Genomic DNA, 22,810 nt, shown 5'->3' with positions numbered 1-22,810 from the left:
GTGGTCAATATATTATCTTCTTTCAAATAACTACCTAATTAATACAGGTAAAAAATGTTTATGGAAATAGTCACTCCCCATCCCATTACGAAACTTTAAATTACAGAGAGATCCTGAGATAAGTGCAGATGTTTAGCTTTATTTTTTCTTCCACCATCTCAACTCCAATAGTTTGTTTTCTTTTTGTGAGAACTGACATTTTACAGGGCATTTTTTCATGAAGCCTAATACAGCAGGCAGTCATATCTGTGAAGACCTTGAATGCAGTGCATTAACAGCAGAAGGGTAACAGTAACTAAATCAATCTACCTTTCTCATCATATTCTATTAAATTTCATGATTTGGGAAAACGGATAAAGGATCATTAATTTAGGGTTGATAAACACACAAATACAGATGGAGAGCATTTGAACAGCATCATGTGTTACTAATTTAGGGAACCTCCTAGATAGTCTGGGTGTCTAAACAATACAATGCAATGCAGCATCACACAGGGACATGACACTGAATCCCAGAAGCAGACAGATTGCTTGCCTGGTGCGTACATAAATTGTCTGGTCCAAACTATTTTGGGTGTATTTATTCTATATTCCTTGGTATCACGGAAAGCCCAAGCTTTCCAAGCAAGGCAAGAAGGCAAAGCAAAAGAAATTGCCAATTTAAATTTAACTGGACCTGTTGAGTAATGGAAATAATTGCAAACTGCACAAAGTTACTTCATATCATCATATCTAATGACAACATAATCTTAAGAGTCATTGTTAAGGTCATTGTTTATATCATATTTTCTGAAGCCATACATCTTTTAGTGTCTTCGAGGGAGAAGAGATGGATTAGTTTATGATAGGGTATATTTCTTGCTAGGAAATAAGTTAAAGGTTATATTTTTGCACATTCTCTTTAAAAATATCATAAGCCTCAGCATTTCCTTCAAAATATTTGCTCTTGACATTGCAACATTTCATGCATTTTTTTAAAAAAGGGGATAATTTTGGCTGTAAAGGTAAGGGTCTGAAAATATTTAAAATGCAAAAAAAGGTATTTCTGAACTTCAGCCTATGGAAACAAAACAAAATGGAGTCCTTTGGAAGCCACACAATCCCTTTCACCAAAAAGTGTTTCCAGGTTTAATAGAGAACATGAATATTTAATTCATTCTGACATGTCACACCAACCCCTCTTCTCTCTTCCCTTCAGATCTTACTTAGGTAACAATATTCTTTTGGATGTATAAAAATTCTCAGACAGACTAATTTATTATTTTTCTCCAGTTTGACCACAGAATTATGATTTCCCCAGCCCAGTGATGTATCCAGCTGCTGGTCTAATAGGATATGTTTCCTATCTGTGTACAGGTCTTTAAAACACTGAGCACATATCTGGCAGAGCACAGCTTAAGGTTATTATCAAAGCATTTACTTCTTTGTCCTTCTTCAGTGTGAACTGGGTTCAGACCAGATAATTATTGACACTCTTACAAAAAGGTTTGAAAATCCATCATAAAAATCATTCATATGGAAAAAACTATCAACATTTAGGCTATAATCTCTTTGCAGTTCATAATGTCCCAAAGTTCAATTGTTTGCTTTTCCTTTTATATATTGACATATAAGCATTAAGTACTATATTTTAGAGCCCTCATTCTCATGTGCTTCTATTAGTCTAATTAAATCTGTCTCACTGAAGATTAATGCTTTCTTTCCTAGAACATCTGTCAATGGTGTATGCATTTTATGTAAAAAAGAATTTTTTTAATGTTTCTGAATCCATTCTTCTGTAGACTCTTTTCTTTTTTTTTTTTTCCCTCATAGCTCAGTACAGATCAGCACCATCAAAAATTATGTTGAAGGGAAAAGTGATACTGCACAGGCTGCACATCAAAAGCAGAGCTACTTAAGCTGAAGAGATGAAAACACATTATTTCTTCAGTTCTAGATAGTGAAAAATGGTGTTCCACTGCTAATTTTCCAAGTACGCCTTTAATAATCATACATATTTCAAAATAACAGTGAAGCACTCTGGATGCATTTCTTGTATCATTCACAACACACTCATTCACAACAGTGAGGTACAGCCAAAAAAATTGAACAGTACTGACGCTGATCTACAAACGACCTAAGTCTTAAACTTGTGGAAGGAATGTGGCCACGTCCTTTTGATTACCATGAACAGTAACATCCTGGCTGTAGTTTCTCTAGAAGCTTTAAAACCCAATGCCTCTCTCTTTAATGTGTGTAAGACATCAAACGTTTGGCTGTGTTTTGCACAACGCACTCTCTAGTGTGCTCCTAGCTTATACTTGCTAGCTGTTCACCAAGTTACAGACATCGAATTACAAATTGCAGCCAAAAAAATGAATATTCACTGCTGCTGCAATGAATTAATACATGAAACAAAGGAATAAATGTCTGGACAAAGAAACAGGCTCAGCTCCACTGTATTTTATCTTTCCTTTTCATCTCCACAGTTTTGTATCTGACTTTTTTTTTCTCTGAACATTACACACTACATTTTCCTTTATAATTTTTCTGGAATTCATTTACATCTTGATTTATTATTAAGCCTCATTTCATGTAGGTCTAAATTTCTAGTGGTGGCATCCAGGACACTGTCAGTCCAGGAGGCTTGGCCAGTCCTGACATTGCTCTGGCTGAGCAGAAAAACTCTTGTGGCATCTAAATACAACAGTTTGGTCTGGCGTAAAGTTGCCCCTGGCCTGCAGGCTGAGCAGCACTGTCCTTTTGCATCACGGTGAGAAAAAAGGTGCATAAATGGACAAAATGTGCACTGTTTGTCTGACATCCATGGGGACATGGGGGTTTCCCAAAGTGGGGAGTGTCTGGAAAGAGAACAGGCAGTGCTGCTGCCCTGATGAAAACACACTGGAACAACTTTATTTCTTAATTTTCTTTCTTCAAAAGAGTGATTCTTACTATGTTTTTCCTATCCTTCTCACTATTCTCACTCTTAATGCACATGCCACCTCCCACCCTCATTCTTTAGACATTTAATTTGGGCCTCTTATTTTGCAGTCAGGCTTTTTTCTTCTTTATTACATAGCCATCTTCCCAAAAGCCAGAGCCCAACCAAACAATCTCCATCCATCAAATATCCTGGTTTACACCCTTATGTGAATAGAAATTAGTCAGAGGAAAACCACAAGAAAATAGTCACCTGATACAACAGCAAAGATTCCATCTCAATTTTTTCATGTCTTTTGCTTCTCCTTACCCCACCCCCATTTCCCCCCTGCTTTACATGCTAAACAAAACTAGAGGACATTCCCAGTAGACTTCATTGCTTGGGCTCAGAAGCAGATGACATACTTCATGGTAAGGTATGTACACATTCTTTACAGAAATTCTCTCCTTTCATTTCCTTGGTTTCCTGAGGTTTTTTCATAAATTTGGAATTAAATTAAAAATAATAAATCATGAAATAGCAATCAAAGGAAATGGTAAAAATTCTGATTAATTATTAAATAAGTAATATTCCAAGCATTCATATTTTTCAGTTACTCAGTTAAGAAGGATTGGTTGATTCCATCATTGATGACCTTAGTTAGAGCTGAAAAAGTAAAAGCAAAAAATAATTAAGACCTGATTTTTAAGTGTGGAGGACTTCAGCCCTCTCTGCACCAGGTTTTTATGTGTATGGAACTGGCCATAACTGTGAAAAAGAAAAAATAATCAAAGCAGAGCAACCAATGTAATGAATCAATAGTTTTCAATTAAGTCAACCTCAGAATGGGCAACAATGCCTTCAGCATAAACAAAAGACTCCAAAAACCAATACATTAAAAAACGAAGGTTATGAAATCTGTATTTAATGATAAACTTAATAATGCTGAAAAGTGAATCTGAACATTTTTTTATTAAGTTCTTTCATTCCCAGAATTCTCATGCAGAATGTATTGAATTTTTTCTTCTGTTGAAATATTACCACATAGAAAAGCAGTGCCACTTTTCTGTGATTTTTTAGTTAATAATAATATGAGTAATCCATACTAAAAAAAACTTAGATATATTTAAATATCAAAATAGTTACGTTATCATGCCATTTCTTATGGCTTTTACTGCTAGCAAATTATTTGTTTTTTTGCAAAATTGAAATCAAGATTTTAGTCCAAGTCAGTCCAAGTCCAGAAGAGAACAGTGTTGACTCTGTTGGACTATTAAAAAGGTGAATAAGCATAGAAAATATAGAAGCATACTATACATGTGTATACATCACAGAATAAGGTAATCATCTGAGTATTCTACTAAACAAGAATCAGTCTATGTTTTAGTTCACCTTGACAGGTCTTGCAGCTTGCAAAGCTGAATTTTTATTAATTTTCACCAACACATTTATTAAATAAATCCATAAACTGGTTTCAATATACTGTGTATTGTTGAGAATGCTGCACACCAGAAGATTTTTTGCCTTTATAAAGGCAAAAATCACTTGTAGGAACTAAAGTTGTGACAGGGATCTGTGCAATCCATGGGGTGCTACAATAGCATCTTAATCCAACACGTGCATACAGTGCAACTTTACACTTCAAAACACTACCTCAGTTCTTTCTGTCTGACTGAGCTGCAAGAGAAGCTAGCAATCTCTGTCTGTGCCTATGGAATAAGGCAGCTCCAGAGAGGAAGCTTCAGTCTGAAAGCCATAAAAGCAAATTTAAACGTTTCCTCTATAAAGGACAATGGGCTAGAGAAGAGAGTGTCCAGCCATCCTCACTTTGCACACCACATGGAAATATAAACTGCACTAAGCTACACACCATTCAACACAAGCCTTTGTGTTCATCACCCTTTAGTAACTCATGGGATGAACACTAGTACTTGAAACTGTTCCTTCAGAGCAGAGTGGGTTATTATTGTCCAGGGAGAAGGGCTGCCCATACAAATGGGGATAGCAGGAATGTCTTTCCAAGCCACTCCTGCACTTCTAGGATAACACAGTTCTCTTTTGTTTGGAACTGACAGTGCCTTGAAAGTACCTACTAGCAGTCAGTGCTCAGGAAACAATTTTGTGGAGAAAGGACTGTCATCAGCTTTTGCTTTGTGGTATGAACATACCAGATCAATATTGAAATACTCTAGTTTGGTCTTTTGTTGCATTGTTTTCAAGAAAATCTTTGCAGTTAGAAAAGTAAACTTCAGCAATTTATTATTAAGAAAAAGCCCAGACTGAAATGCTAAAAAATCTGTGTCAGACACTTTCCAGCAATACATGTGTTCACGAGTGGGCTTTGGCAGACACTAAGTGAAACCAGAACTATTTCAAGACTTGTTTAAATATATTTTACAAATCTACTTCTACTTTATGGAGTAAGTGTTCAGAGTCTTCAGCATCCTTCTTCCCAGTAAAAGCCTTTTTCCTTCCTCCTTTGCCCCTTCCCACAAAGTCTTTCACCAGTTAAGTGAGGAATGGATAAACCCCATTTTTGGAAGATGCTTCTCAAGAAGATGTTGGTGTTCCAGACTCAGGTGAAAAACTAACAACAACAAAAACAGAGGATCTGGAAGATAGCCAGAAAACAGTGAAAAAATATTTTTAAATTGATGCAGTAGACACTAAGCAAGGAAATCTGCATGAGGGGATGTATTAATTAAATAAAGATCAATAACTGAAATACCAAGAAATTATATGCTTTCAGTAACTATTCCTCAGTGATTTTAGTGTGTGAGCCCACGTGCTCCATCCTAGTCACAGTGGGTGCTCAAACTGCCTCATTCCACAGCTCTCACTCAACTCTTTCTGATTAGTGGTAATTTCTGCTTCCCACAGGTCCCTGCAATATCTCCCACAGATCTGTGATCCCCATTCCACTGCAAGTACTGTGGCCCTCAGCAAGAGTTTCTGCCCTTTATCTGCTGCAGAACCTGACTTGAGGAAAGCTCAGAAGGATGTCTGATTGCATTCCAGTTCTTCTCTACAAAAAAACCTAAAAAACCAAAACCAAACCAACCAACCAACCAAACAAACAAAAGACACCAAAAAACTCACCAAAAAACCAAACAAAAAACCAAACCAAAACCCCAAACAAGCAAACACAAAACAAAACTAAACAAAAACAAATAACAAAAAACCAACCACACCCAAACCCCACACCTACTCTTTAACATAACTACTGCTCTAGACAAACATCCTTACTTCTCCTTGGTTGACTTAGAGGACCTATTTCTTTTTTCAGATCCCTTCTTTAAAAACTTCCTTTTGTTAATTTGAGATTTTTCCATCATTTCCAAAAAGGAGACAGGGCCTCAGACCATTCACTTTCTCTATGTGCACTCCCTGTTTGCTGAGTAGGTCAGCATCACTTTTTGGAATCTTAAAGAGAATCCCAGTTTTGTCACTCTTTTCCACAGTTCTCTTTTTCCTCCTGGGATACTTCAAATAAAGCTGACAGAACAGCTCTTGCAAGCTCTGAATAGATTTCCCTGTATGACTTTATTCAGAAAGAGAGAATAGAACTGGAATTAAACACAACTTTAGCTCAAAGCTTGCAGTTTAGATAGTCTCATAAAAAAGCTTGCAACATAACCCAAACTTCTTGAAAATATGAGTCCTGAGAGTTCTCTCTTTTGGGAAGGCAAATTGAAGAAACCTAATTAACTACTTAAAGTTTAAAACCTTAACTTAAATGTCAGAAAAAGATTAGGTTTTGGATTTTTAATAGCTCACTGGATTGGAAGACTGGTTTACTATGGTAGACAGCATGAAAAGCCCTTTAACAACCTCACATAAATGCAGACTTTCCCCCTAGACATCACACTTGCTTTTGTTTATATACCTAAACTGTGACTGCAGTAACTAACTTAGTAGAGTTTCCATGGAGACTGGAAAGTCATTTTAAACACCAGTGACTTTCAGAATATCTCTCTTAACAGATATTGTATGAGTTGCTAGAGGCAACAATTCCTAATAATTCTTAGTTACTTCTCTATATTTTGAAATCTACTCACTCAAATTTGCATAGACTACAAGACTCTAAGAAGATTATAAAAACTGAATCAGCATTTGTATTTTAGATGAACTACCAATACTGATTTTCCTTCATCTGTGAAGGAAATGTCTTTAAATCTACTTGGAATTATAACTTAAACTTCTATGGAAAAAACTGAGCATTTGTAGTTTAAAAGCTCAGAAAATATGTAGAATAAAAAGGATGTACTAAATAAGAAGAGAGTTTAAAATGGCTAATTTCAATTTATACATCTAAAAATACAATACAAAAGTTATATATTATATATATATATATAATAAGTTAAATATTTATTATTTCTCTCAACTTTACCACAGCTTACATAAACAATTTAATATATGTATTTCTTTTTTTTTTTTTTTCTTAATTGCAGGAGCAGGTTTCTTGTAATTGAGTTTTAATGGTGTGTTTGCTGATTCTCTCCAAGCAAAACCAAATGGACTGATACTAAATATTACATCAAAGGAAGGTTTGCACTGCTGTCCATTCTGGCTGGTTCATATTTTGTTCTCTCCCTTTCTCCCAGAGGCTGTAACACTCAGCTCTTTATACTGAAAGGACTAATGCTAAATATTACATCAATGGAAGGTTTGCATTCCCATCCATTCTGCCTGGCTCATATTTTGCTCCCTCCCTTTCTCCCAGAGGCTGTAACAGTCAGTTCTGCTACTTGCTTATAACAAGTGAGCCGTAATGCACAGGCTCCTCTCACTGACCAGCAAAAAAATTGCTAGAGTCTTGCTCTTTCTTGAGAATTGTTTTGAAGCAGAATTTACTTCATGCTTTTCCTTTATTTTTGCTTTCTTTAGTACACTTTGCCTCTTCTAATGTACACACATATCTAAGTAAGAATTCAATGTGTTCAATTAACATGGATTTGTCACAGAGTTTTTCTCCTCCAGGAACAACAGGAAAAAAAAACCCACTCATGACAGATGAGGTGGTGACAGATGCTCATTTTCTTGTTTAGTGTACATCTTCATACCTTAAGATTTTAGATTTTGTATTTTTCAAATGTACTGCATTAGTGTAGAACTCTGAATTCCATACAGAGTGTTAGTAATATCTCTTTGCATTTTGGACAGACAAAACAATACCTGTAAGCCTGAGAACAAAGGACACCCTCTGCCTTAGGCCCCAAAACTACAAACAAAAATGAATTGTGGAGGGGGAGGATGCAAACTGGGGATATATGACTTCATTACCTGAAGATATAATTGCAGAATTAATCCCTGGTATGCAAATAGACCAAACTTACATCTGTCTGAAAAACTCATAAACATTGTCCGTCTTGTAGCCCCTTGGGGAGGCTTTGTCTGCCCTTAATGTACCTGAAGGCCCTGCATTAAATATATCTGCTTTTATCTTTTTAACTTGTTTGGCCTCTGTCTCTAGGTAAGCCCAGTTCCAGGCACCATCTAAATGGCCCATTTTAAAAAACAAAACTGGGGATTTCATGCAGATACAGAAAAACTGAAGATGTCATGCAGATTTGTCTGCCAAACCGGGCCTGAAATCAGTTTTGTCAGTATTATGGTTTTCCAAGGGAGCTGTTCCATATGAATTGTTTTTTCATTGATAAAACATTTTCTTTTCACTTGCTGAGTACTAAGCACTGTAAATAGAGATGTATCATATAAGTGGGAAAGGCAAATGAAGATAAAACCCATTGATTCATTCTTCTCCTTGGAGTTCTTCATAATGTGAACTTATGGCAGAGCATGTTTGCTATAAGCAGAGGGAAGTGAAGAGCTTAGGAAACCCTTCCCTGCTCTGAGCATTGGACAGATACAACTTCTCTCATTTTCATATGGGAATCAACTTTTAGTTTGGGGGGTTTTTTTGGTGTTTTTTTTTCGTTGTTGTTGTTGTTGTTTGGTTTTTTGGTTTTTTTTTTTTTTTTGGTTTTTAAATCATAATGGTATCAAGAAAGAAGAAAGGATAAAGTCACTGCTCTCATTGGTAGAGTTAAAATTAATTTTCTGTGCAGCAGTATCTCCTTTTCCACATTTCCTTGCTGTCTCCCGGAGCTGTGCACAGACCATTGCCTTCTACTTCCCACTCCCCAATTTAAATAAAACCATATCCCCAACTCCAATAAAACTATAGCTGTCAATCTCCTGCTGAAGCAGTGCTGTAGAGATTAAATACTTCAAAAAAATTATCACTGAGCTGTCACTGCCTGACCCCTTGCAATGGTCAGTCCTAAATTGCTGAAGCAACACATGCTGGGTCTAATCTCAGGGGCAACTGCATAACTTCGCAAGAATAGTTTGTATGCAGAACTGAGCACTGCACCATGATATGCAAGTATGGGTGAGGAAATTTAATTTATGTATTGGAAACTGCTATCCCAGGCTCTCCCTGGGACATCTCAGCTTGGTCTCAGGTTTCTGCAGTGCTGCATTATTTGCTGAAGGCAACTGCAACATTTTCAGTGGTCCTCAGTTGCTTGGTGACAAGCAACATAGAAAAATTAAAGCAGAAAGACAGACCTTCCTCTGGTCCCTGTGGGGTGTTTTAACACCAGTTTGTGACCTCGAAGGTGAAGTTTTTACTGCCATTCTTCAAATATATCTCACAATATCTGGATAAATTCAGTGTTTTTAAAGTATGTTTTCTGCTAAAGCATATTTAATAAACATCCAAAACCTTGGCCCAAATAGCAGGCAGGTTTTTTTGTTCTACTTAAAGAGACTGTAATGTCTCTTGTATTGTGGAAAATACAAGCAAGGACCAGGTAGAGGTAGAAATTTAAATTTGGAATGAAAAGATTTTTTTCTTTCGTTTTCTTATTTTATAATGACTTTATAATTATAAATCTACCAAATCAGAACTGTTTATTTGTCTTTAACATGCTGTCACCTCACACTAAGAGGACAAGCAAGTTCTTTTAGGGATCCTTGATAGAATGATGATGGTACTAAACTGTAGTTTCAATTAAAGTTGCAAATTATAAAGATGTAAAATTGTAACTGTAGTTACAATTAAAAATTATTACAATAAATACAATTTATTTTCTTAATATTTTCTTAATTAAGAATTTTATGATTAGCATAACACAGCACAACAAATGAGATTAGGAAAAAAAATGCTTAAAAAGAAGGCTGAAAATCTTCGTTATTAGGTATTCACTACAAATGCCTTAGCTTACTGGTCAATGCCTTGCAATCTTCTGATGAAAGACAACCTAAATCACCTAACTAGCATTTGTATATGCTTTGAAAATAACCACTACCAGCAGGTTACATTGCTGTGTCACTTTGCAGTTTACATTTCAATAGAAGAACATTAATGGCACTTCTTGACCAGAGAGATCAATTTCAATAAAACTTGTTGTACTCCCCCACACATAGACTGTAACTCACATAGCTAATATACTTGCACAACTGCCAAGGCTTGACACTCGAAACAGGGCATCTTGAAATCACGTGCAGAGGAAAGGAGGGGAGTGGGGAGCAGAGGTGAGTGACTTCATGAGGGAGAAGGATTCAGTTAAACTTCATACTGCCCACAAAGTTGTACACTGTTTTACTACTGACTCACACAGTGTGGGTTTTTAGGGTTTGTTTTTGTGTTTTGTTTTTTTTTTTTTGGGGGGGGGGTTTGGGGTTTGTTTGTTTTTTAGATTTTGAACAAAAATCATCCACGTTGCATGAATTAGACTGCAGTCTTAATGCTACTGAGATATCTCAACCCACAGAAGAGATCTGCAAAATTGAAACATGAAAGGAACAGCTCCATCAGCAAATCTCAAGCTTTGGCTGTGGTACAAGGATCACAATATTCCTCTGAGGAGTAACAGACTCAGAGTATTAGAGTACTGAGAAAAGTGAATAATCTGCAGCTCCAGATGAGAGTGGAAACTGTTCAGGGACATTACAAAGTCACTGATTGGACTCGTGCTGTTGGCTGGCAGCAGAGTTTTCATTTGGGAATGCTGAGCAACTGTGTAACTCTGTCAACATACTCAACAACTCAACAAGAAGATAAGAGTGTATTAGCCACTGCTTAGCCAATAAAAACTATTATTGCCACAAGACTGTACGACTTTTATTACTAACAAAAATAAATATTTTCTGTTGATTAGAATATACAAAGGTTTGTTTCTTTTACTATTGGCAATGTGTAACTATAAAATGGACAGACTTGCTAAATATTAGACTCAGAAAATCATATACCTTCTTTAGCATACTGCTCTATTTTACCATCCCTAAGTTTGTTTACCTTTCTGATAAACTCAGCAGCTCACAACTAGCCTGTCAGAGGTATTTTTCACTTCAACTTTTTGAAAAATAAAAGCATTATCATAGGAAAACTGACAAAACTGAAAATCTCATTAAGAGTACCTTAGTATAATCTAATTAATGGATGGAAGTTCAGCAAAGTAGCATTCAGACACTTATCTGATCATCTGGTTTGCTTTTATCCACCTCAGTATAACCCTCAGTGATCATATCTGAAGAAGAACAGGATGTGGTATGGATTGGAAGACACCTCCTGTATTGAACAACAGTTCTCTGAATGGCTGAGTACTTACATTACCTCATGAACTGCACAATACATCTCCACTGTGAAATTTCCAGTCCAACCAAGCAAGTTTATGGGGACAGTTAAGCCAGAGCTCTCCTCTTGCCAGATGTAGGTAGGAGTGAGGCATAATGTGCTAGTTTGTCACATTTTCCCAGATAAAGGATTCTGGTCATTTCATATCAGACCGACTGCCACCTTTCTCTTACTGAGGAAAAGGGTTTTAGGAAAGGAGTGATGCAGCCATCCTTACCACAGCCCAGGTATAACAAGAGAAGAAATCAGAACTTCAGCCCTTATCTGCAGGGGTGGCAGCTGTAATGAAGGTGCAGCCACGCTTATGATGTAGCTGCCAGTCTGCAGCTGGTGCTAACAAGAAGGCTGCAATGTGGTGGTGATAGCTCATTTCTAGTTATGGCCAACAGCTGCCCTAATCAACTAGCAGGTCAGGTGATACATATAGATATATAAAAAGTTTTTTTAAGACAGTTAGGTCCAATGGAAGTCAAGAGTGACTTAATCCTGAAGCATGTAGCTGAGACAAGCTCCACTGAGGAGCTGCACTCACCAGCTGGTGACTGAGTAGGATCTGGGTGTTTGATTGCTGTTAGTGACTTACTGCCTTTACTGACTGAGTTAACATTAGTGGGAAAAGAAGGACATAGTACACCCTGAGTTAAGTCTGTCAGTATTTATTCCACTTTCTTATCAGACTTCCCACTGGCAGCTTTAGTAGGGTTTGATGCAGTTGAAGACAGCTGTATGGACATCCTGATACAGGGTGGCTACGTAGAATCTAAGAAAATGTCACATCTAGAGCGAAGGAGGTTCAAGGGAGCGGTGTAAAACCTTCTACAGCAGCTCTTAGTCCCACAACGAAAAGAATGAAAGGAGCAAGTGCAACTAAGAGCCAATAGGACCAAGGACTACATACAAAAAATTCCCATTCCACAAACATGTTTCGTTCTATGGTTTAAGGGCATAAAGATAGGAAAGAATGAAAAATGCCATGATATGTTAACATCTGTCTTTCTTGATTGACTGTTGGAATTCACGAATTAGTTTTTTTGACAGTAAACCTACAAAAAACGTTTTCTCATGCGGTTTGCACATTTAAGTCAAAGGTTTACTATTTTCAAGACACAAACCACTTTGATAAGGATTTGCAGAAATTCCAATTTGTAACATGCACATTTAAATTCAGTGTTTAGTAGAAAGAAAAATATAAGTATCTTCATCAAAGCGAGTAGTTCAGGCTAGAGTGATGCTTAATCCTAACATGAAATGTTATCAAGAAAAGCCTTTAGAAAAACAAGTATATGTTTGTCCTTTTACATGGAGATTTTTCCTACAGCCATGCATTGGCAGTGTCAGTGGTGAGAGGGTAATGTTTTATGGCATGTACAAAACTTTGAGCCAGCAGTGCCCTGGCAGCCAGGAAGGCAAAGCATGCCCCTGGGGGCATCAGGGACAGCATGGCCAGCCAGGCAAGGAAGGGGATTGTCCCCTCTGCTCTGGGCTGGGGTGGCCTCACCTCCAGTTCTGGGAGTCACAATATAAGACAGATATCAAGCTATTATTTGGAGAACATCCAAAGGTGGGACAAGAGGATGGTGTAAGTCTGGAAGTGAAGCTATATGAGGAGCAGCTGAGGTCACTTGGTCTGTTCAGCCTGGAGGAAAATGGGGGGTGACCTCGTTTTGGTCTTCAACATCTTCATGAGGGGATGCAGAGGGGCAGACACTGATCTGTTCACCACTGTCACCAGTAATAGGACCCGAGGAAACATCATGAAACTTAGTCAGGAGAAGTGTAGTTTATCAGGAACAGATTCTTCATGCAGACGGAAACTAGGCTTCGGAATGGGATCCCTGGGGAAGTGGTCACAACACCAAGTCTGACAGAATTTAGGTGTTTGTACAATGCTGACAGGCACAGGGTTTTATTCTTGGGGTGTCCTGCACAGGGCCAGGAGTTGGACTTGATGATTCCAAGGGGTCTCTACAAGCTCAACACAGTCTTTGATTCTATGACTTTATGACATACTTTGGATGACACAATGTTTTTTTGTTGGTCTATCATGAGTGATCTTCTGAAAATTATAGAATTATAAAAAACCCCCAAATTTGCAGGATTTTCTCTCCTTTCCACACTAAATATATGCTTCTTTTCTCTTTTAGGAAAATTCAGTTGCAGTATATGTTACCCCTCAAATATCCAGGGCTATGCCGTGTCCTTCAGTTTGAAATGTGAGGATATGATTTTTTGGACGTGTTGGGAGAAACATTGTGGAAGACATTGGAGTGGGTCTTAAAACTGGAAAGTATGTAGGCAGTTTGAGCTAGCATCAATTAAGCATTTGTGAAACAAAGTTTGATGACAGACTCTTGAGGGAAAAGATAAGATGTCACCTCAGAGAACTGTTTCATGTACACAATTTCCTACAACAGGAGTTCTGTAGCAAACAATGAATAAAAAATGGCTAAGCAAACTGATCTGGAAAACAGAGTCTTAAAACATATTTGTTCCACCAGGAATAGCTTTTTCACATTTTTTTAAAATAATATTTTTAAATTAGAAAATTTCTTTTTTAGAAAAAACTTCCAGTTTGCCACTGGTCTTTGTCCTTCTTATAGTACAAATGAAGATAAAAAGTGAAAAGAATTTTAGAGTTATTTTGTGCATAACAAAAGTAAATTTTTAATAGTAAACATGAAAAAAAGAAAATTGTAAATATCATGTAATTGTAATTGCCAGACTTCAAATTGCAAACTGCAAAATTTTTGTTTCTTATATTTAAGTCCACAAATAACACCATTTCATTTTCCCCTTACCCACTATGCAGATGAAAGACTTAGAAAGAAATGAAAGAATAATATCCAACCATGATAAATTTCACTCTTTTTTTTTTTCCACAGCACATAATTTGCGTGTCTTTTGTTTTAAGAATGACATGAAATTATCCACCAGCATGCAACTCCTTGCTCTTCAGTGGCTGAAAACCACTAATACGTCAAAAGAAAATGAAGGGGAATCTGCCTAAATATATGTTGATATCAAGCACAAGTTATTATATATATTTCTATATATATGTGTGTGTGCGTGTGTGTGCGCGTGTGTGTAAACACAATATAAGTAGTATATGCACTCAACACCAGTCTGCTCCATCCGAGTATTTTTCCAGCTGTGCCTCAGCTATGTGGCTGTGCTGAGGTCACTGCCAGCCCCATGGCAGACAATCAGCCTGTGTGTGGGTCACCAGTGGGCGCAGTGTCCGGGCGGTGTCCCCAGGGACAGGGCTCCCGAGGATACGTGTGACACGCACGTCATCTGTCTGCCCTCTGCGCCCCAGGATCCTATCAGCTGCTGCGTGGCAGGCCATGTGCTTTGGCAAAGAGAGGTGGAGGGTAAATTCGCCTGGAGGCACTTTCCAAATTTGTTCCCTGGTATACAGCAGATAAGGATTTTTCTTAAATGATGGAATCTGTATCAAGATGTAAAAGAAAAGGACCCATCTGTGTGTCAACCTTGTGCTAAGTATGAACATTAGACTAAAATTTTAGATGTGGAAGCAAGAAGGAATGAACATATACCTTTTAGAAATGTGTGCAGCACTGCTGACATTAACTTAATGGCTTAGTTTGCTTTGAGGACTTCTTACATTTGCCCATAACACGCTAACGTCCTTTCCAATTTCTTTTTTTCTTTTCCCTCAATGACTATTAAAAAAATGCCATCATATCTCTCATTACAAGACAGAATAAATAAACGCCCAGTTCCTAGTGCACTGTAGCTGTAGCTGGCAGCTTTTAGATCATTGAACTGTTGAATGGACAGAAAAAGTTCAAAGAAATGGAACAATTTTTTCCACTCTGTTGTTGCACAATGACAACTACTACTGACATATCTAGTAAATGCAGTAGCCAAATGCCATGAGAAAGTGAAAACTTTTGAATATTTCATCCCTTAATTCTCAGTGTTATCTTGAATTGATAGTAGCATAGACTCTTTTTAAGGTTCTACTATAAAACCATCTGAAATGATATCCTGAATAATTTAATCAGGATATGTATATCACAAGAACACCCAGCCCCCACGCCCCCCATATATTTCTAGTAATGGCTAATGTAATATTGCACAGCTTAGGATGTGCTCTGGTGTTACCTTATGGCATTCCTACAGCCTTTGCCTTGACCCACTTTCCAATAACTACCTCCCAAGTGTTATGGGCACAGATGAAGAACACTAAATCAGTATTTAATTCGGTTTATAATTTGAAATTAAATTTGTTTTCATGCTGTTCTGAGTATATTGGTTGGTACTAAATTCTGCAAATAATTTCTGTCTAAATATAGAAGTAAACAGTGTGATAAAGTTCTCAATATCACAAAATGTCTGCCGGAACTGAGGCCCTGTCACCTCATGAATAGTATCTTCTGACAGCTGATTTCTTCTCAAAGATCATGAGCTCGAGCAGTCTGCAGCAGAGGAGAAGGGGACAGTTAAAAGGACACCTTAGAAAAAGCAAAGAAGAAAAGTAAAGAGAAGCATCTTTCATGGAAGACCCTCTGAATTCTTTAAGATGTGTAACCATAATCTTTCCAACAGGAACATTAAAAAACATCCTCCATACAATTTTTCACAAATGCTATATTTTTTAAAGGGTGAGGGTAATCAAAGTGTTTCCTAGCATACTTTGCTCCCTGCCCCCCTAGACCTCAGCCAAAAATGCAGGAAAAACTCATTTTGTATGCCTTGACAAGTTTACAAAACACAGATCATCAATAGCTCAAAGCCCCTTAGACTCCCTCAGCCTTATGTGTTTCCTAAGGAAGCAACCCTGAATCTGAGATTCAGCAATGTGAAATTCTCAAATTTTGAATTAATGCACAAGGGAGCCCTCCACAGCAGTGTCTTCAGCAGTCACCAGATTGTGATAAAGATATTACTGGACAAACATTTGTAGTAGAGACAACATTTTCAGGTGTAGAGGAGCAACTTAGAGTGAGTGTAAAAAACCATATACCATGTGCTGTATCCCGATACCTCCTTCAGACCTAGAGAAGTTTCACATCTAGGATTACAACCTGGAACAGAAAACTTCAGCCTTTTAGATCATGTTTTAGACACCAGTAATTTCTGAGCTAGGTAAGATATTGCATTAGAAACATGATGAGTACAAGGATATTTCGATTTCTTCCAATTCAGTCATTAGATGTCTAGAAAAGTGTTTGTACAAACAGGTTTAACTGCAACTCAGAGACATTTATTTCCCTGGAACTTTTATAGAACTCAGCATATTGTGTTGGTACCAGCACAAAGCCTTCACTCTCTCCTTTCTACCAAAATGGACCACTTCCAAAAAGGCCACAACTTATATGGACTTAAACACAAAATGAAAAGGGTGATAATACCTCCTAGTGAAATTTATAGAGGGAAAAAGGCTAACAGATGTAGATGATACAGGTGGTAGCATAAAACAGTAAACAATGCAAGCACTGTGACATTACAGCTGAACTAAAAAATACTCACTGAGGTGGCATAGAGCAACTCTCAACATTCACCTATTTCCCTTTCAAATTAATTAGAAGGAATTTCTAAAGAAAATAGATCCCATTAGGCCACCTTCTTGAAACATGTGGATGCTGTCCTAAGAATTCAGCTAAAGGGGAAGTTTTGGTTAATTGGCTATATCCCTTTTCTACTTTAGAACTCAGGCAAGCAGAAAATGATGCCCCTTTAAACTCTCATTTAAAAGAAATACATCTATTCCCAAAATCCTCATCTTTTTAGGATGACATGACTAAAGCACATCAAGCTATTTCAAGGTGCACACCTTGCAGCATTAGCTGCGTTGCTGAAAGAAAAAGCCTCTTAGTAAAGGCAGCTTCAGATCCTGGTGAGAATTCCATAGGAGACCTGATGAGTCAAAGCATGTTTGATTTGCTATTTTTGCTATCAGACAAACTCTCAGCACAAATCCAATCTCCCTGAAACCTTGGCTACATATTACAAATATAGATGCTAATAGAGTTAAATAAAATTATAGATACTGATTTTTTTATTGTAAAATGTTAATAGTAACATTGGCTATAGAATTTTTCACAGCTGAATGCTGACTTAGATATGGCATCTAGAGGTACATCTATTTCTGTAGTTAAATAGGAGAAATGTCAGTCATATTTCAGGCTGCAAAAATTATCTTTTAATATAAAAAATCATCCCAACACACATTTTAAACCAAAGTCCTTTATCCAAACCTAAAAGGTACCTGTAGATTCATTTTCCTGACTGCAGTGCAATTTCTAGATCAAGTCTTGAAGCTGATGTGATGTGATTTGAACTTGGATTTGACCTGTCATGCATGTATATGAAAAGGCACTACTGCTTAGAGAGGCAAAATTATCACAGAGAAAAGCACTTTCAGCCCCAAAAGGACTTAAAAGCTCCTGCTCTCTCCTCCCATAACTTTCAGAAAGACACAGATACCTGCACATAGCCATTCTTGCTTTTCTGCAGCATTGGTAATTGCCAGTTTTCTCTAACTTTTCTCACATTCAGAAGCAATCTGTCCAATTACTATCAAAATTGAAGCCAGGGCTGATCAAAATTAATTATGAGCTGTGAGATGGGAGTAATGAAAAAAAAAGGAAGAACAGCAGAACAGCAACTGGGCTTATGACATTAAAAATACAAATAACAGGCAAATCTTCGTCTCATCCTGACAAGTGAGGCACTCAGCATATCTGTCGTTCCTTTCATCATGCAGATGACTTCTCAGTAGCTCTCAACACACAATACTGCAATCCCTAATTTCCACTAAACTTCTATAAGAGCTGTCAACTTTTTGTAAAACTCCTAGATAAAAATGATTGAAAAATCCTGTTTCATAATGAATCTATAAGAACTCCATAGCTTTTAAATATTTTCTTACTTAATTTTAAGTAATTTTTTCCTTTTTAATTAGCATGGAGCCTGGTTATTTTTTACCAGGAGAGAGAGTGCCAAACATAACAGGTCTAGGAGACTGGAAAACAAACAGGTGGGAAAATTAATAATAAGTACTCATATTTACACTTGCTATAAAAGAAGACTTTGTGTTAGAGGAAGAGAGATAATACATGGCATGCCATCTGGTTTGCCTGGAGATGAGACAATGAAATTTTCAGATCACAGCTGGTCCTAAACAAGACATTATCAACCCAGCGTTAGAATAAAATCAGCCCATGGACAATGAAAACCAGGCCAAAGCAAGAAAGTGCTTCATGTGGCAGGGCCAGGAAGTAGTGCCATTGGCAATCACATCTGCAGGTTCACCCGGGAGATTTGTGGATTCCTTTATTCCCTGGTTTTGTTAACCTTTTTCAGCAGCATCTATGAATTAATACTTTCAGCTACATCCTGTTAGGTAGGAGATTCTATCTCATGGTGTTGAACGGAGCAGTACTCACAAATGTGTAACAGCAAGTACTAACACGATGTTTCCAGCTTGTACAACAAGGGCAAAACATCCCTTTCATAACAACTCACAGGGAGCTAGGGCTCCCTCCTCTTGGAGTGTGAAACAGAGACTATACTCAGATATATTCAATTGTCCAAAGATAGTTATTCAATCTATACTACCCATGCAAACTTATAGATTCTCTCAAAAATGGAAGGAGTGACTCATTAGAGCAATTTGGTGTAGAGGCATATAGATAATTTGATGGAGAAAAGATGGGATACAGTCTGGAGTTGCCCCTTTCCCCAGGAGTACTGAGAATTGACTGCATCCCTGGTGCTTATGCTTGAAATGTTAAGCAACCCAAGATCCCATTTCACTGCAGCCGAGCCAAACTAATGTTTTCAATTATTTTCAGAGTGATAAATGGCCAATCTCAGACATATCGAGCAAAGTTCCAGGTGTTGAGAGGAAAAGTGCTCAATGGGTCCTGTGACACCTTCTACCACAGCAATAAGTAGAAGAGAAAAAATTTTTTCTTGGATGGTTTAATGCCTTGTAACAATTTCTGTTAGAAACAGGCATCACAACATCACTACTTTTTAAGTTTGAAGAATGCTTCTGACCTTGTCTGTCCTGAAATAACTACACAATGGAACATATCTTGAAATTAATTTTAAAAAGCAGAGAAATGTACGAAACAAATCACACAAACTCCGAACAAGTCCTCTTTCAAAGACAGTTGTCCCCTAGGAACTACATGCAAGAGAGCATGTGGAGCACATATGACAAATGTTATTCCTCTCACTCAGAAAACTGCTGGAGGCCACTTGGATATTAAAATAACTCTTAAAGGGGAAAAATAAAATCTCTGAGGGAAACTCTGGCTTTCCTTTTATATTAGCTTTACTTAAAAAAGCTTTAGATGACCTGGATGCTGACTGACCCATGTGTGATTAAAATATCTCTGCTTTTATGGAGACATCTGGCCTGACACATAACACCAGGTAATACAAATTCCAGCCATTCTAGGGGTTCTGCAATTCTGATAAAGTTTGCTCATTTTAACACTTGATTCATAGGACTGACAGAACAATTTATATCCAGCTATAGATAAAAAATTGAAATTAAAAAATAACCCTCAAACATGGTATCTCATTTTTTTCCATAAAGTATGGGAACACTTTCTGGTATCTTAGCTGTTGGTCTCCACATTAGCACATTTCTGGTTTTAGTAGTATGAATTACTTACATGGACCAAAATTACAGAAAACACAATGGTTACAATTAATTATATGTAAAACATTTTAAAATATTCATTGTCTTTCTGACTAAAACAAAACCACCACCATATATTCAAGTATAGGAATGCTTGAGCATGTTATTTGGATTTCATTTTAAGTTTTCCAAAACAATTTACACTGTCACAGGAGATAAGTGATATCACACATACTCTCTGATTATTTATTTAATATAAATTCCAATTTTTACTTACCAATCCTGCACGGCATTGAAAGAGTCTTCATTTGTGATGTCATACATTAAAATGAAGCCCATTGCACCCCGGTAGTAAGCTGTGGTAATTGTTCTGTACCTCTCCTGGCCTGCTGTGTCCTGAAGCAATAACAAACAAAATTTTTACATTGCACATAAATTGACAACTTTTTTTTCTTTTCTCTTTTATAGAAAAAAAATCTCTGAAAAGAGTTATTGTATATTGTACAGCTTTGCAATCCTGAGAACAAGTAGAAATAGGAGAACTCTGCACTGGATCATAATAGAAGGGACATATCAATTCTGTGAAGAGGGGAGAATGCAGAAGGACAGAAAGGCATGGCCCCCCTGTCAGCCCATGTATTCTGGGTCATTAGTGATTCATTTTTTCACTCTGAGAGTTGGGTAAGAGCTTTCTCTTCTGCTCCTGCCTTGTACTTTCCCAGTGTGACAGAAGTAAAACCTGGGTAAAACGCTGGAACAATATCCTCATTAGGCCCTTCATTACAAGAACAAGATGGTTCCTGAAGCCAGGAAACATCTTGATCAAAAAGGCAATGCCTAATTGTTCTGTTCTTGTCATTTCAATCCACCAACAGAGTTTTTTTGCTGACAAAAAAAACCCCCAAAAAAACAACCAACCAACCAAAAAAACCCCAAAAAATCCCTGTATGGCAGTGCTCTTAAAACAAGGATATCTGGCAAAAAAAGAAGAAATTTGCTATCAGTCCCTTACCTCAACCCAGTTTTCTTCCTCATCTTAATCAACTGTATTTAAAGCAAGATACGTAGAAGACTTATCTCCTACTTATCTCCTACTCCTTGCTTTCCTTATTTCCATAAAAAACTTTTTAGGGCAGCAACTAACTTTTAATATATTTAATGCAATTTATAGCATAGTGCTTAGTATAGAGAAAAAAAAGGCTGGCAGCAGATCTCATTAATGCTTTTGTAAAAATAAATACTTCATGGCAGGTGCCAAGAGGATGGTACCAGACTCTTTTTGGTGGTGCTCAGTGACAGGACAATGAACAATGGCCATAAACTAAAACACAAAAAGTTCCACCCCAGCTTGAGGAAGAACTTCTTTACATTGAGGGTGGTACTAAAGCAGGTCTCCCTATCTGGACACCCTCGACACCCACCAGGAAGCGTTCCTGTGTCACCTGCTCTGGGTGAACCCGCACTGGCAGGCATTTGGATGACATGATTTCCAGGGGTCATTTCCAACACTAAGGATTCTCTGATTCTGTGCTACAATCACCTATGTCTGCATTAAAATTTTGACACAACAGCAATAACTGAAATACAGGAAATGCATAACTATTTCATGTTCCAGCACACCTGCTTAATATTTTTAAGCCATTAATATTAAAAGCATTACAGGAGACATATGTCAGTACAATCCTGTAGTTAACAGATCATCTGTGCATATTTAATTTTAAAAAACTCTGAAAATTAATATAATTATTTCCAATTTTTTTAATAGCTAGGAAATAGATTACTTTACTAAACAGATAAATCTATATCATTTACCTTCCTACAAAGACTAACCAGTAACAAATATATTTAGTATGTTTTCTGAAAAAAATTCTAGGCTAGAAGTACTCCCTTGTAAACAAAATAAAAATAGATTAGGTGGGCCTCCATTTCTGCATACATCTCATTCATTTAATAAACTAATAAAATAAGAAAACAAGATTCTACATGCAACAGAAAACACTTTTAGATTAAAAAAAAACCCAAGGTCATCACTGAAACTAACAACCTCAGATAGAATATATGATTCCTATTCATCCTGAATTACAGTATCTTCTGCTTTGATATCATTTCAGTGATTCAAGATGGAAAGTAATAAAGTAATAGAGTAATAGTTAGACTTTAGCAGGTTTCACATGAAGTTAGGTTACATCTCTGTGGGAAAGGCCAGACTGAGCTAAACTTTTTCTGCTTATGCTGTCAGCTGGCTGAGCCACCAGCAGCTGTGGTCTGGAGCTTGGATAGCTGCTCCCAGATTTTCTGGTGTTTCTGAATATTAAGGTAAAAAGATGTACACTAAGCCTGTGCATATTTCATTTATGAAAAAAGCTTTACTTTCACTTTTTTTGTTTGTCAGTTTGGTATTTGGGTTTGTGCGGGTTTTTGTTGGTGGTGGTTTCATATTTTTGATTTGTTATTAGACAAAGACATCTGGGAGGGACAGAAGCAAAATATGGCCCTCAGCAAGCATTCAACCTGTACAGAAGAGAGAGGATTTTCAAAAAAAATTTATCAGTGTCTATCTGCTGTTTTTTAGTTAGAGATATGTCTGATTAGCATATATGATAGCATGATAAGCAGGAGGCCACTCTTACTGAAGACAATCT

At 37.1% G+C, this 22,810-nt stretch overlaps 1 protein-coding gene across 2 annotated transcripts in view; it reads right to left on the bottom strand.

The window, feature by feature from the left end:
* Window positions 1–22,810, bottom strand: part of RAB3C (RAB3C, member RAS oncogene family) — a 128,384-nt gene that overhangs the window by 47,692 nt on the left and 57,882 nt on the right. For both annotated transcript variants that reach the window (XM_066181182.1, XM_066181183.1), the window contains exon 3: window positions 20,446–20,564. In XM_066181182.1, coding sequence (XP_066037279.1) covers window positions 20,446–20,564 — 119 coding nt within the window. The remainder of the gene's footprint in view (window positions 1–20,445; window positions 20,565–22,810) is intronic.

Source organism: Chamaea fasciata, unplaced genomic scaffold (genome assembly GCF_029207755.1).
Source record: "Chamaea fasciata isolate MVZ Bird 193981 ecotype frontalis unplaced genomic scaffold, bChaFas1.0.hap1 SCAF_4, whole genome shotgun sequence".
NCBI classification, from domain to species: domain Eukaryota; kingdom Metazoa; phylum Chordata; class Aves; order Passeriformes; family Sylviidae; genus Chamaea; species Chamaea fasciata.
The sequence above is the reverse complement of the archived record's forward strand: the minus strand, read 5'-3'. Positions and strand labels throughout refer to the sequence as shown.